A 15,981-nucleotide genomic window follows, 5' to 3' on the forward strand; every position below is an offset into this window, starting at 1 on the left:
AAATATGCTACCTGGGTTATTAGAAAATCGAATAAATATTTTATCCCATCATTCTGGTGTTTGATATTTCCTGTAATAAAACAAATCTCTAATTTTCTTGCTCTATAAAAGCATTGCTTCTCTGAGTGTGCCATATATACACTTCAGACACAGAAAAACTGCATTAAAACAACTTCAGGCACAAACTTTATTTGTTTTGAAGAATCAGATGACACATAGCGCTTATAGACGCAGTTACAGCAGTTTAGTCAAAGCACAAAGTAGGTAGCAAAGGATGAGAGACTTTTTGTGACGTTTGGTTCATCACCGGTTTTGATAACGGAATGTGAGATCTGAGCAACAACAACTCTAAATGAATAAACTTTGAGATGGAGGTTTGGAATGCGAGCTCATGACTCTAATTCAATCGTTCTCATCTGCGGCGCCAGAGATAGTGATGGTACGTTCTTGTGTGTCCCTTTGAAACATGTCCTCATCTGTCTTAACTGTTCTGCAACCAAAGAGAGATGGGAATTAGCATCAAGAAGCATCTACGTGCATTTTATAATATAATAACTTGAAAAAAGTATGAAGTTGTTTTGTAATATTGTGGTGGAACAGTGTACTTGTACCTAATGAGGACGGTCTTCCTCTCCGTCATCTCCACAGCCTGCTCGTGAGTGAACTCCTCCACAGACTCGTGATGGTTGTGGTCGACTATTGTGCTGCTGGAGAGCATCTTCTCTGAGGCGGCTGAGCTCACCGCTCCACTGATCGCATGACTGCGGGCTGCTGCCGCCCCAGAAACGCTGCTGACCATTCCTGCGCTCAGGCTCATGAGAGACAGACCGCTCACCATACTGGACAAGCGACTGTCTTCTCCTTCTATCAGCTTCCTGCAAAACCACAGGCAAATCAAAATGGGTTAGATATGGGTAGTTGGCAAGAATTTTAAACTATGTGTATATGGTTAACCATTTTTAATCACCATATTATGGAATCTCATTTCTGCCACAGAATAAAAAAGGGAATTGTGACTTATTTCACAATTCAAACTTTTTTATTTTTTTTCAGAATTTTGAGAATTGTGAGATATAAACTTGTCAGTGAGATAAAAAAAAAAAGTCAGAAACTTGCAATTGTGAGAGAAAAGTCAGAATTGTGAGGTAAATTGTTGTAATTACCTTTTTTATTTAATGGCAAAAAAAAAAAAGAATTGTGAGATGTAAACTCAGACTTCTGAGGGAATAAAAAGTCAGAATTACGAGATATTAACTTGCAGTTCTGAGAAGAAAAGTCATAATTATGAGATATAAACTTGCAGTTGCGAGAAAAAAGTCAGAATTGTAAGATAAAAAGTCCCAATTACCTTTTTTATTTTTTAATTCCATGTTGGAAAAAACAGAATTGTGAGATCAAAATGTCAGAATCGCAAGATATAAACTCGCAATTCAGTGAAAAAAGTCAGAATTGTAAGATAAAAAGTTGCAATTATCTTTTTTATTTTTTTATTCCATGGTGGAAAAAAAACTGAATTGCAATTCTGAGATGTAAACTCAGAATTGCAAGAAAAAAGTCACAATTCTGACTTTTTTTATTAGAATTGAGAGTTTATATCTTGGAATTCTGAGATTATTTCTCGCAATTCTGTGTTTGGGTCAAAGACGAAAAGGGGTTTAAGCATAAAAACAATAAGTGTAATACTGCTATAAATTGTTGTTGTTGTTCCTCAAAAAGTGTAAAAAGTTTTCTGTTTAATTTAATTGCAATTTTGTTTTTCCGAGCAAAAAATAAATATCATACATTTTCCCCTGATTTACACACTAAAATATCATTCAGTGTAACATTCTTGTCAGGCATATTTACAACAAAAATCAATTTATGACATATTAAAAGACCAATTACTTTCACCCCAAATACTAATTAGTTGTAATTTTACATTTTTAAAATTTGCCACTATCCTAGGTTTTGCCCATTTGTCAGTAAGAATTTTTATTCATTTAAAACACAATAAAATGTAATATGCTCCCTTATACTTTTATATATGTTAATATGTACAAATCAGAATAAGCATGTTGTTTGAATTTTTACATAAATATTGTGTTACACTGAATGACAATATAACATTATTTCAACCAAATTTTAACATTTTATTCTCCAAAAACTTATTTGAAACCTTAAAAGTAGACACTTTACTTACATTTAATGTGCTTTCTATGGAATATAATCACTTTTGTCAATTTCTTTTGATGTGGACATCTTAACGTCTTTGACCTGTTTACATCTCAAAAAAATTCAAAATTGCGAGATACGATGTATTACTGGTTCAAGGTGATGTGGTGTGATGGCAGTACTGCAGTACCTGTATGTGGTGATTTCAATCTCCAGCGACATCTTAATGTTGAGCAGATCCTGATATTCTCTCAGCAGCAGCCCAATCTTCCCTTTAATAGACTTCAGTTCCTCCTTTAGAGTCTCGATACGGATCTATGACGCATCATTGAGTGAGATCTTCAAATCAAATCGAGTGTAGCTCGCTCATGAATGGTTGTAACATGTTGCTATGAGGTTGCTTTCTGGGTGGTTGCTTGATGGCCCAATACAAAAAAGTGCCCACCCTGGGTCTCAATGATATTCTGCCCTAGAAAATGACTGGCTGCATTCGAAATGGCATACTTCCCTATACTATAGTAGGTGAAAAGAGTTTACAGTATTTATAAAACAGTAGGCAAAGGGTAGCAAGCTACTACGTCCATCTAAATTCTGAAGTGCACATATGATGGACACTTTACTATCCCATGAGTCCACAGGAGAGGATTTGTGAATAGAAGTGTAACAACAAAACTATGCTGGTAGGTGCAGATTACATTTATATTATATAGAATGTATTTTTTAACAGTTGTCAAGTAATTACTTAATTAAGTACCTACTTAATATGCGATTTTGGATGTAGCCATTGTGACATGTTCTCTTTACATTGAAGGAGGCGTGGCTTTACCTGTAGCTCCTCCTCCTCTTTCTTGTGTCTCTTCTGTGCTTCCTGGATCTGGAGCAGCAGTGCTTCATTCCTGTTCTTAAAAGCGTCCAGTTCTCTCTGTTTATTCTGAATCTAAAAACACATATGCATTAAATTTATAAGGCGGTACAGTTTGGTGCTTTTATTAAATGAGGCACAGGACAGGATTTCCCACACCTCTCTCTTGTAAGCTGTGATTTCCTCTCTGATGCTCCTCGCTGTGTCCACATGCCGTGATGTAGCTTTGTTTAGATCTTGAAACTTTGCTTTATACCAAGCGTCCATCTCCTAGTGAACACCAGTCGGGAAAAACATGAGCATTTGTGAGCAAAACAGTTCAGTCTAAGGGATATTGAGGTTTATATTACCTGCAGGTTTTGGGCAGCGATACTGTCATATTGAGCCTGGATCTGTTTGAGGGCGGATGCCAGATCGGGCAAAGAGAAGGCCACATCTACTTTAGCCACAGATCCATAAATCTGAGCCATCAGCTCCTCGATTTCCTGACATACAGAACACAGTTGTCAGAATATCAATTCAATTATTTACCATATTAATGCAATGAAATACCCAGTGATTAACAATAAAATCACATAGCTATTTGAGAATATTCTTTGACAATATATGTTTTTAACATTGATTATATTTCTAGCACATTTAACAACTAAATTTTACAGTCCGCACACTGTAAAAAAAAGTTGCTGCCTTAAGTTTTTAAGAATTATCAATGAATCTTGTATAACTTAAAAAATGAAGTTGAGGGTGGTTAAATTATTTTGATAAGTTAACGTAATGGAAAAACATATGTTGCCATCACTTGTATCATTTTTTACAGTGGATACAGATGATATTTATAATATGATCTATGTTTATATTATATTATTCATAATAATATGATGATATATATATAATATTATAATATTAGATAATATTATATTTAAATGGCCTGCACCTTTTTGTGAATCCTCTGCAGGAACTCAAGCTCCACTTCCAGGTTTTCCAGTCGTTTTTCCAAGGCAATTCGGGCGGATGTGGCTGCGTCCACATCCTAGTAGACAGAGGGAGTTTGAACCCCAATCATTATGTAAAACCAAGTGATGTTACACTTTGTGTATTAAGTTGGACCTTACCGGTCTGAAGGTTTCAATTTCAAGCTCTGCCTTTTTCCTGACCTCCACAGCCTCCTCGTATTTCACCTTCAGCATTTCCAGCTGACCTGCCATGGCATCCTTTGCTGCTACCGCCAGGTCCTACGAAAGCACAGGTAGATACTTGCTAGAAATGAGTGAGTTATGGTCTAAATGTGTAAGTAAGTCATAATTGGCCTGTGGTCATCCCTCACCCGCTGGACTTTCATTTGGTCAGCAATCCTCCTCAGCTCCCTCAGCTGGTCCTCATAGAGCAGTCGCAGACCGGACGGCTTCACATGGTGGCTCTTGATGCCCTCAATTTCTGCCTCCAGCAGCTTGTTGCTCTGCTCTAGAGAGCGTACCTGGAACAACCACACTCAAACTCACAGGCTGGTCTTCAAAGTGGGAAAGCAAAAGGAGAAGATGGAGAAGTGTCTTACCTTCTCGATATATACAGCCAGACGGTCATTGAGGACGACCATCTCCTTTCTCTCACTGGTGCGTGTGCTGAGGAAAGCCTGGTTCTCAGCGGCTGCAGTGTCCAGGTCCACTGCGCCTCCAGCAACCCCCAAACCCATGCCCAGACACAGCGTTCCCATACTCACACTGCTGTAGAAGGACACAAAACATACATTTACAATGTTTACTATTGTCAATTTTTTTAAATATTTTTTTAATAATAATACAAAGTAATACAAAATACAAGCTATTTGACCAATTAAATGCTCAAATATAGTAATAATGGAATAAAATTATTATTATTAATGATATTATATTATATGTTATTGTTATATTATAGCCTATTACAGCCAGTGTTATTTTAGTATCATTGATATACTATAATATTTTTATTAATATTTTGAATTAGATGTTATTTTTACATTTTCTGTCTTGTGTGTTTTACATTTTCTGTCTTGTGTCAAAGTGTTAGTAAATTTGTTGTGTGTTTTTGTCATTTTTCTTACCTTTTTAAAAAATAAGTCTATATAGTTAGTTTAACCATTTAAACTAAGTTTTAGTTTTTAGTGTTAGTTTATTTGGTTTTTGTTGTTTTAGTACTTCAACTGTAACTAAACAGAAATTAGAATTGTTACCCTGGCAACTAGCTGAAATATCTATTATATTTTATTTTATTTAAATTATTGTTTATGTTATTTAAAGTAATGAAAATGTTTTTTATGCTTTTAGTTTTAGTTAACGGTAATATTATATTATATTATACACAAGTATATATTTCAGGAAAAATATGTTATGTTTATATATTAAATTTATTTATTCATGATATAGATTTTATGAATATAAAAATAGACATGTAAATACATGTAAACATTTTCCAAATATAATTTTGAAAATTATAATATAATATATATTATATAATATAATATAATTCATACATATACTGTATGTGTGTGTCTTTATATATACATAATAAATATAGCTACACCGAACACTCACATATATTATGCAAACAAAAACTTTTATTTTGTATGCGATTAATCGTTTGACAGCACTAATATTATATTATATTATATTTTTGTATTTTGTATATTTTTATATTATATTTACAATTTGTTCTGTTTTTTTTGTCATTTTTATTACTTTTGTAATGTCTGCATAGTTTTTAGTTTTTGTTATTTTAGTAACCTACTTAGACCTAAAGTAAACAAAAATAAGAAATGTTATAGCTGAAATAAAATAAGCGATGATATGATATGATATGATATGATAATGGCATACCTGGTCATGCGTGATTTGCGGGATCCGGAGAGCGCCCTGCGTCCCATAGTGCCGCTGCGGCTGTAACTGGCGGAGCGGTGGCGCGCGGCTCCACAGGTGGGAGAAGGGCTGGAGACCCGGACCTGAAGCGTGGAAGAGGAGGTCAGGACACCCTCGAAGTGACGGCGGTACGAAGACATCCTTTCTGGGCTTTGACTCATGGTGAAGCTGGTGGTTCCTCGCGCGTCTCCAAAGATGCGTTGTGTCCGCACTCATTGATGATGGAGCTTTATACCTGCTGTCCGGGCGAGGAATGTCGACCCTCCGCTCAACTATCTGACGGGCCACCGCGAAGAGCTTTACCGCGGTAAAAATAGACGAGTGAGCTTTCCTAATGGAGATGGCAAACCCGAGAGTGAGCCTTATACTAATGAAATTCTCTGCACTAAAACTGTCTAAAAACTCGGAGACTGAAAGTGCTGGTGACGTCATCAAGGAAGAGCGTGCTATAATCGTTATAGAGTCACTGTATTATGCTCTTGAAACAAACAAGCAAACAAACGCATAAAGAAATGACACTATAATTATTATATAGGCCTACATATAGCATCAAAGTGGCATGAAATATTATTTGTTACATTTAAATAGTTAAATAATACTAATACTAATAACACAGTTTATATTATTTACAATAATTATATTCTATGACTCTTTATATTAAATTATATATTATTGTATTATATTCTATTTATTATTTAAAGTTGATTATCATCTTTCCCATTTTCATATGAACTTGGATTATATTATTTACAATAGTTTTATATCATGAGCTATATATTATATATATTTATATATAATAATAAAACAACAGTACTATAATATTATCTACAATTATATTATAAGAAATGATATGATATTAATTAAATTATATATTATATTATATTATATTATATTATTATATTATGTTATGAAAACAAGAAGAGCGCAGGAATCTGTCCGGAACTAATGCGTAGATTTGCTTCCTCCCGGACCGTTTTCATGTGCACATTTAAATTACACGGAGGATTATATTATTTACAATAGTTTTATATCATGAGCTATATATTATATATATTTATATATAATAATAAAACAACAGTACTATAATATTATCTACAATTATATTATAAGAAATGATATGATATTAATTAAATTATATATTATATTATATTATATTATATTATATTATATTATATTATATTATATTATATTATATTATATTATATTATATTATATTATATTATATTATATTATATTATATTATATTATATTATATTATATTATATTATATTATATTATATTATATTATATTATATTATATTATATTATATTATATTATATTATATTATATTATATTATATTATATTATATTATATTATATTATTATATTATGTTATGAAAACAAGAAGAGCGCAGGAATCTGTCCGGAACTAATGCGTAGATTTGCTTCCTCCCGGACCGTTTTCATGTGCACATTTAAATTCCACGGAGTGTTTTTTATGTCGCGCTCCTCGTCTGATTAATTCAGAGTAGCGTTTCATTTGAACACAATTTAAGATCACATTAAGGCTTATTTTCTACCTCAAACACCTCAAGATGGCAGGGAACTTCTGGCAGAGCTCACATTAGTAAGTAGAGACGTGTTTTGTGACATAAATCGAGGACATTAAAGGATTTTCTAGAGGTGTTGCTGTTGCTGCGAAGTTGTAAGAGAAATAAAAACATACAAATTCATGGATTTGCCTGATTATAGCTAACTTTTTACCAAAGCTTGGTTAATACCATGATAAAGAATTGATACTAGAATAAATGTCTTTTATTTTCGGAATAGTATAAATATCTGGATTATTAGCTTTAGCCGGCTGGCTAACTTAGTGGCTCTGGACTGAAGAAACCATAGAGAAATTAAATGTATGAATAATTAGTATAAATGTGTGTTATTCACGGCATTAGTTCATTTTCATCATTTTAAGTGATTTTAAGATTTTCAATTAGTATAATTTTGTTTTGTTTTGATGCTTGTGTGAAGTTTGGAAATGAAGTGACATTAGGAGTATATTGAATATACAGTGTAATGCTGCTGTGTTGATTTATAAGTTATTCTTTTATGATTTCTGAATTTAAAGTGTTGATGTTTGTTCTTATCAGTCTACAGTGGGTTCTGGACAAACAGGATCTGATGAAGGAGAGACAGAAAGATCTCAAGTTCCTCACAGAGGAGGAATATTGGAAGCTACAGATATTTTTTGCCAATGGTATGGAGATAAACTGTTTATAAATATGAATATGGGCCTGTTCTGAATTAATGCAAATCATCAGGTGTAATTCAGCTGCTTTGTATTTTATTTAAGATGGATTTGTAAGGAAATGTTCGTTCAAAGACTAAAGGAATAAACCTTGTCTTGAAACACTTTAAATAGTTTAATTTGTCATCTCGTGGCAGTGATTCAAGCCTTAGGGGAACACTTGAAACTCAGGCAGCAGGTCATCGCCACGGCAACCGTCTACTTTAAGCGTTTCTACGCCAGGTGAGCAGGACGTTTCCTTGGTTACAGCCTTTACTTCCTCCGTAAAGATTGATAATCGACTTTTAGATTGATGGCTCTTGTGTTTTCCAAGTGAGGGTGCTACATTTATTTTCTGTGGCTTTTTTCAAGTACACTTACGTGAAAGTAAAAGAAAGCTCTTGGCTTGTTTTCAGGTACTCTCTGAAGAGCATAGACCCTGTGCTGATGGCCCCCACATGTGTGTTTCTGGCCTCTAAAGTAGAGGTAAACACAGTCTCGATATTGGAAATTTCTGCTGAAAGATGCATACATTTGAATTTTAATGTAATAAAATTCTGTCCTTAACAGGAATTTGGTGTCGTTTCGAACACACGCCTTATTTCAGCAGCAACGTCTGTGTGTAAGTGATTTATATTTTACAAACTCATCAGACGGCATCATATATTACTACAGAAATGCATTTTTGAGTTCCCTAAAGCTGAATTGTACAACATGTGCTTATGATATTCAAGAGTTTAATATAAAGTACAGGGTTTCAGCGGGTCTCAACAAGTCTTAATTCACCCTTCCACAAATGAAGAGCAGAACATTTTAAAATCAGAAGGTCATGCTAATAAATGTTGCATGCACTGGGAAGAAAAAAAAAATGATTGTCTTCCTTAGTATTTTTGTTTTTCAGTACAAATGTCTAAACATTCTTAAATCAAAATGCATTTATTTGAGATGCAAATCTAAAATGAAAAATTGAACAAAATGATGTGAGTTTATGCTTAAAACCAGAACTGTCAATGTAGTTTTCTTTCTAAATTAAGTCAGTTTTTCTGAGCCCCTTGGAAGATGTTCTGGTTTCAAACCTTCAATAATAAACTTACTTCATTTTGATCAATTTTACTGTAAACAAGATCTTCCAGATCTTCTGTCACTTTGCTTCTCAGCTAAACGATTTAAGTATCTTTAGGCATTTGCACTGGAAAACAAGACAAAATACTACTGATGAAGAACATCACGTTTTTGCAGTGTGATCAGAAGGAGCAGTAAATGTTATTTCCATATATAAATGAATTAAAAATCTGTTGGAAGTTGTATTTTTCAAACCTTGAAGTGTTGCAACTCATCGTGTGCTCTCTAGACATTTACATTTAGAGAACATATTGACGTGTTGCTGCAGTTTATTCCTTACATTTTCTTTTCTTGGTCTTAAAAAGGTCTTTAAAAAGCTTTAAATGTATCTACATAAAACCTGCAGAAACCCTGAAAGTTTAACTCAGCATTTCATTAAAACTTTAACCATAAAATTTAACTTTTTAGACATAATCACCAAATCTCTCTTGGGAATCCCAGATCGCGATAAGCATGCTGATTTGTCTTATTCAAGTTTTCATACTAATATGGAATAAATATATCTTTCTCTATTTATAACAGTGAAAACGAGGTTCTCTTATGCCTTTCCAAAGGAGTTTCCCTTCAGAATGAACCACGTGAGTCAAACTTCTGTGCTTTGCTACAGCAGAAAACGTACGAGACACTGCTCTGGCATGTAGGCGAGTGTGAGTTGTACCAGATGGCCTCGTTGGTCTCTTACTGAGAAGAGTTTCTGCTGAAAGAATTTCTTTGCTCCACATCAGGATTTTGGAAATCTGACAGCGTCACTAACTATCTGTAACTGTCAGATTCATATGATGGAAACGCTGGCCGAGAGGCTGAGATTGTGTGTGTGTGTGATGATGCAGTCACCAAGTTTCTGACACCCAATCAGGAGGGACATTCCTCACGCTTCGTAGGAAAGTCTCATTATGGTGATAAATGACTGTTGGCAGCTCGTGTCTCGGGCTGGTGATAAGTGCGGTATGATTACAAACGGTGTTATTTGTTGGGGACGCCTCTGGTCAGGTGCTGCAAGTGAAACATCTCAGAGGTCTGGTGGAATGTTTATGGATCATCGTAATGGGAAAGATGATCATTAGTGCACATAACATGTTAGTGCGATGATTTCGCAGTGAACTCACGCTTCTCTCTCTGTGTCTAGATCTTGGAGTGTGAATTCTACTTACTGGAGCTCATGGTTGGTATTGATTCTTCTACTTTAGGATGTTTAGATGTTTGTTTTTGCCATCTGTTCATAGATGTTTGGTTTGGATTTGTTTCAGGACTGCTGTCTGATCGTGTACCACCCTTACAGACCGTTACTGCAGTATGTGCAGGACATGGGTCAGGAGGACATGCTGCTGCCGCTGGCTTGGTGAGGAGTGTGTGGCTTCAGACGGCATGAAAAACTAACAACCACTGTTCATTTTGTCTTATAAGTCTGTTAGAACAGTCTAAGTGGGCAGTAAAGGAAAAGTTGAAATAAGATAAGTTGATAAGTTTGCCTATACAAGCATCTTGCTTCTGAATCTATGCATCTCCCAAAAGCTCTTCGGTTTTTTAGCCACCTTGTTTTTAACGTAAGAGCAGGTGCGGCTATTTGTAACAAGAATGTGTGAGGCGTCCGGTGTCATTTGCTTCCAGCAGTGTTATTTTAGTATTATTTATGTACTGCTATATTTTTGGTTAATGTTTTAAATTATTTTTGTAATTTTTTGTAATTTTGTTGTGTTTTGCCATTTTTATTAGTTTTTTTCCTTTTAAATATATATATATTTTTTTCTTTCAGTTTTGGTTAAAACATTTTTTTTTTAAGTTTTTCATCTATTTATATTTTAGTTTGAAATTATTATTATTATTATTTTTTAGTAATTTTGTTGTGTTTTGCTATTTTTATTAGTTTTTTCCTTTTAAATATTATTATTTATGTTTTTTTTTCAGTTTTAGTTCAGTTTTGGTTTAATTTTTTAAAAAGTTTTTCATCTAATATTTATATTTTATTTTAGCTTTATTTTAATTAGCAAAAATGTTTTTTAATCGTTTTAGTTAACAATAATCCTGGCTTCCAGTTATTTTAACTACAAAAACAGTCTGTTATGGTGCTTGATATTGCAAACTTGTATTTCTTATCATATTTTTTTTAAATTTATTTTCTTTATTATAAACGCATTGGTTTGAAGCACAGATAGTTTTACCATTTACTGCAGGGTTATTATAGTGATAGAAATAATTGTAGAAATAAAATAAATGAAATAAACAAAAAATGAACTAAAATATAACTGAAATAAAAAATTTAAATTTTGTTTTTGGCTAGTTGCCAAGGCAACATTTCTCATTTTAATTTAGTTTAACTTGATGTATTTAAATAACTAAAACTGAATAAAAATTAATAAACTATAGACGTATGAACAAACAAAAACTACCGAATATGACAAAAACGCACAACAAAATGACTAAAAGTTGAAAGTTTTAAAAGATGAAAACTGCAAATATAAAAATAACTGATTCAAATTATTAATAAAAATTATAATATATCCCAATGATACTAAAATTACACTGGTTTACTGCATTTTCTTTTTCTTCTAGTCATTTACCTATAGCAGCTAATGAATCGGAAGTCTTGCACAATCACAGAAAATAGCTTACTTCCGTGTTGCAAAATAAGCTGAATGAGTGAACATGAATGTCCTGTGAATGTGTGCAGGAGGATAGTGAACGACACCTACAGGACAGACCTGTGTCTGCTTTATCCTCCATTTATGATTGCACTGGGTAAGAACAAACTTCCTACATTTAATCCAGCAGGTCTTATGCTTGCAAAGAAGCAGAAAAAAAAGTTTTAGATCCGAATAACTGTATAAGAAATGGTCATGTCACATACCAGTGGGCAGAGTTACAGATTGTGTCTCCTTCCTCCTCCAGCCTGCCTGCATGTGGCCTGTGTGGTGCAGCAGAAAGATGCCAGGCAATGGTTTGCTGAGCTGTCTGTTGACATGGACAAGGTAAGACACGTCCAGCTGTAAAATGAATGAATGTTTCTGTCTTGCTGTGTACATTAACACTGGAGCTTTTCTTCAACAGATCCTGGAGATCATCAGGGTGATTCTGAAACTCTATGACCAGTGGAAGAACTTTGATGATAGGAAGGAAATGGCCGCTGTGCTCAACAAGGTGCCCAAACCCAAAGCCCCTCCTAACAGGTACGACAGAAAATCACACAACACTATATTTATTTATATGGAAATAGCCTGGAGTGCTTATTTATTTCACCATTGCAAAGAGAAACAATGAAAAGAGGCTAATTTTATTACTCCTTTTTTATATATATATATATATATATATATATTACTCTCATTCAGTGCAAAAGCTCTTCTTGAATTCTTGAAAATGTCATGGATAAAATTACAATTACAGGATTATAGTACAGTTATAGATTTTTAAAAAATGTCTTAAAGGGTTAATGTCACAGTTTTTGAAGTTAAGCATGCTTTCACACTTGTGAATTTTGCACTGCATTAACATGGCTATGAAGCCCAATTATATTTTAGTATTATTTATAAACTTTTATAGTATTTATTAATATTTTGAATTAGTTTTCATGTTTATATTTTCAGTTTACATTTTACGAATTTTATGTGCTTTTGTGATATAGCTTTAAATTAGTTTGTTAAAGTTTAAAGTTTTTAAAATATAAGTTTTTCATCCAGTATTTGTTTATTTTTATTTTATTGTTTTTGATTGTTAGGAAAAAAAAGCCTTTTATTAAAGCCCGTTTTATGTTCAAATATTTTTTTCAGTTTTAGTTTATTTTTTTTTAAGTGCTTTTATTTTTTTTTCTTGTTTACTTTTTAGTGTTTTTTTTATGTAATTATTTTAGTACTCAAAATTATTCGAAACGTTTTCGAAAAGTGGAAAAGCCCTTTATTAAAGCCTATTTTATGTTTAAATAAATGTTATTTAATTTTGAAGTCCTTGCGCTTATTTCAGTTAGTTGCCAAGGCAGAATTTCTAAATTTAGTTTAAGTTCAAGTTTTTCATCTAATGTTTATATTTTATTTCAGCTTTATTGCAATTATGTTTGGTCATTTTAATAGTTTTAGCTTTAGAAAAGTGGAAAAGACCTCTTTCATCTCATCTCACTTCTCCGCCTGTATTTTCTTGCTTTTCTTACAACAGTGAGACTGACCAGAGCTCAAACGGGAGTCAAAACAGCTCGTACAGTCAGTCCTAGAGCGGCCCCTGCTGAAGGACCTGAGGCGGAGTGATTCAGAGAAGCAAACACAGCACATCCTGGCACATCTGAATGCTGCTTTTCACGAGCACATCGTTTTATGACTGTGTGGAAAACCGATTCCTGGCACACACATCCTCTCTTTCCTCTCTTCTGGGTTCTTCCAGCAATCAGAGCAATCACAAACGCACCTCATTGGGTATCTGCTTGATGAAGAGGGGTGCTGTTTTCCCAGATCGATGGTCCCGACTTCCTTGAAAAGTCCCATTAGGCTTCTTTCAGCGGATGCTCTTTGGGAACTAAGAAAACTTGATTATTTTCTGTCTGAGAGCGACGAAGAGAGAGTGTGTGTGTTTAATGGCAAATATATTTGTATGCGTGCCTCTCGTTGACCATATCACAGTTTGTATTCCTCAGGGAAACGGATCAGTCCTCTCTACAAAGTGGCTGTCTGTAAACTGATTGGCCACAGGGCTATGTGACGGCGATCTTTTGAACCCTCGTACTGTGTAATCAAATCCTGATTGGATATTTGACACACGTGTGGATGTGAGTTAGAATGCACAAGTGACACAGACAGTTGAGTTGATCACAATATGCTTCAAACTGCATTGTAAATATGCTTTCCATTTAAAGCCCTTGACTTTGTTTTTTATCATTTTTGTCTTATTATAAAGGTACTGTATGATTATGCTATATGTGTACTTGCCATAACCCAAATGCTGTTTTTTTGCTTTCATTTTGTTAGTTTTTTTTAATTGATGTCTCTGTAGCTGCAGCACACTGAAGTATCCATCACGTTTAATGGAGGACAAGCCAATATCTTGAGGGTTTTGGAAATGTAGATCTGCATCTTAGGTGTGGTTATCAAGTCCCTCACTTCCCATCATTTCCATCTCCATCATTAGTTTGAGGGACACATAACTAATTGTGGAAGGACCTCAAAAGATTTTACAGTACATACATGTTTGGCTGTGTTTGAATCGTCTCTCACTGTGGTTCTTTGTTTAGCTGTGCTTCAGGAATGTTGCCTCATCTTTATTGAGTGAACTTGCATAAATGTGGCCCTTCTCCGTGATGCAGTGTATGTATTATTTGCCTGTATATATATTTGATCATTTGAGAGCTGTGAAAGGTGAGAGGGCTTGGAGTGTTCTCATTTGTTTGTCTATAATGGAGCTCAGAAGCCTTATTGAATAAAGCTGCTGTTGAAACAAAAACTACTTTTTTTTTTGGCATGAAAAGTGTCCTGTGTTAAAATTATATAAAAATTATATATTTTATATATAAATTATATATAATTTAATTATTTTATATAACCATATAAAATAATTTCATATATTTATAAAGTTTTAAATAATTTATATTAAAATAATTTTATATTTTAATGTTATATTTTAAACTTCATTTTAATGGTGCATTGGCAACTACGTGAAACTTACTTCAGCTAGTTGCCAATGCAACATTTCTCAATTTCATTTAGTTTAACTTGATGTAGGGTGAATTCAGGTCAATTGGGAAACTTTTTTCTCTTTAAAATGACTGACAAAAATGTCCCAATTATCATGAATTTACCTACTACCATAACTAATAAATAAATCAATTAATTAAAACTATTTAGACTTGATTTAATCAACTAAACAAAAAAAAATGAATACTAGTAAAATCGACAAAACACAACAAAATTACTAAAACTTTAAAATGAAAATTAAAACGGAAAATGTAAAAAATAAAACTGAATTCAAAATATTAATGAAAACTATAATAGTAGGTTTCAATGATATAAAAATAACTGATGTAAATGGTACAAAGTAATGCTTCGTTCTGTGGGCTTAGTTGCAAAGCTACTTTATCCGCTGTTTCTTGGAACAAAAGAATGAAACATTTATAAATTACTGACTTCATATTATGAGCTATTATGAATTTTTTTGTTACCAAACTAGTGGATCTGACCAATGAGAGTGGCGAATCTGCGACCTCGCCCCGCCCCTTCGCAGCATCAGCAGCCCCGCCCCTGGGCCCTGGCTCAGCTGTGCGGTAATAATAAATCAATTAATTAAAACTATTTAGACTTGATTTAATAAACTAAACAAAATCGACAAAACACAACAAAATTACTAAAACTTTAAAATAAAAATTAAAACAGAAAATGTAAAAAATAAAACTGAATTCAAAATATTAATGAAAACTATAATAGTAGGTTTCAATGATATAAAAATAACTGATGTAAATGGTACAAAGTAATGCTTCGTTCTGTGGGCTTAGTTGCAAAGCTACTTTATATTATTATATATTATTATGAGCTATTATTAATTTTTTTGTTACCAAACTAGTGGATCTGACCAAGGAGAGTGGCGAATCTGCGACCTCGCCCCGCCCCTTCGCAGCATCAGCAGCCCCGCCCCTGGGCCCTGGCTCAGCTGTGCGGTAAACAGCGGCGGCGAGCGGCTGCGGATTGATGCCGACTGCACCGCGGAGACGGACGGTCAGCATCAAGAG

The 15,981-nt window shown here is 33.7% G+C and overlaps 2 protein-coding genes across 3 annotated transcripts; one reads left to right on the forward strand and one right to left on the reverse strand.

Annotated features, from left to right (window-relative positions):
• Positions 1-238: 238 nt before the first annotated feature.
• LOC107656267 (glial fibrillary acidic protein-like) lies at positions 239-6,150 on the reverse strand. 2 transcript variants are annotated; one of them, XM_016444027.1, is made up of 11 exons: positions 5,863-6,150; positions 4,566-4,734; positions 4,338-4,487; positions 4,126-4,245; positions 3,948-4,043; positions 3,364-3,498; positions 3,173-3,283; positions 2,978-3,088; positions 2,342-2,466; positions 612-875; positions 239-490 (listed from the first exon to the last, which is right to left on the reverse strand). In XM_016444027.1, exons 1-11 carry the CDS (start codon positions 6,060-6,062, stop codon positions 403-405), a joined length of 1,569 nt encoding a protein of 522 aa, XP_016299513.1. In that variant the 5' UTR covers positions 6,063-6,150; the 3' UTR covers positions 239-402. The 2 variants fall into 2 exon arrangements, with proteins under 2 accessions (XP_016299513.1, XP_016299514.1); XM_016444028.1 differs by having other exon boundaries at positions 408-485.
• A 1,193-nt stretch (positions 6,151-7,343) lies between these two features.
• On the forward strand, positions 7,344-14,702 carry LOC107656373 (cyclin-C-like). Its single transcript, XM_016444182.1, has 12 exons — positions 7,344-7,508; positions 8,029-8,135; positions 8,324-8,408; positions 8,582-8,651; positions 8,736-8,787; positions 9,810-9,865; positions 10,414-10,449; positions 10,535-10,626; positions 11,956-12,023; positions 12,174-12,253; positions 12,333-12,451; positions 13,428-14,702. Exons 1-12 carry the CDS (start codon positions 7,477-7,479, stop codon positions 13,480-13,482), a joined length of 852 nt encoding a protein of 283 aa, XP_016299668.1. The 5' UTR covers positions 7,344-7,476; the 3' UTR covers positions 13,483-14,702.
• The last annotated feature ends 1,279 nt before the right edge of the window (positions 14,703-15,981 follow it).

The sequence above is a fragment of the Sinocyclocheilus anshuiensis genome, unplaced genomic scaffold (genome assembly GCF_001515605.1).
Source record: "Sinocyclocheilus anshuiensis isolate Anshui unplaced genomic scaffold, SAMN03320099.WGS_v1.1 scaffold183, whole genome shotgun sequence".
Lineage (NCBI taxonomy): Eukaryota > Metazoa > Chordata > Actinopteri > Cypriniformes > Cyprinidae > Sinocyclocheilus > Sinocyclocheilus anshuiensis.

Excerpts from the sequence above, each read along its gene's own strand:
- LOC107656373 (XM_016444182.1), top strand. The coding sequence starts at position 7,477 with ATGGCAGGGAACTTCTGGCAGAGCTCACATTA. Across the intron at positions 10,627-11,955 it reads ATGCTGCTGCCGCTGGCTTG|GAGGATAGTGAACGACACCT; the intron begins GTGAGGAGTGTG and ends GAATGTGTGCAG. Across the intron at positions 12,254-12,332 it reads TGTCTGTTGACATGGACAAG|ATCCTGGAGATCATCAGGGT; the intron begins GTAAGACACGTC and ends TTTCTTCAACAG.
- LOC107656267 (XM_016444027.1), bottom strand. The coding sequence starts at position 6,062 with ATGAGTCAAAGCCCAGAAAGGATGTCTTCGTACCGCCGTCACTTCGAG. Across the intron at positions 4,488-4,565 it reads TGGCTGTATATATCGAGAAG|GTACGCTCTCTAGAGCAGAG; the intron begins GTAAGACACTTC and ends TGGTTGTTCCAG. Across the intron at positions 3,499-3,947 it reads TGCAGAGGATTCACAAAAAG|GAAATCGAGGAGCTGATGGC; the intron begins GTGCAGGCCATT and ends TCTGTATGTCAG.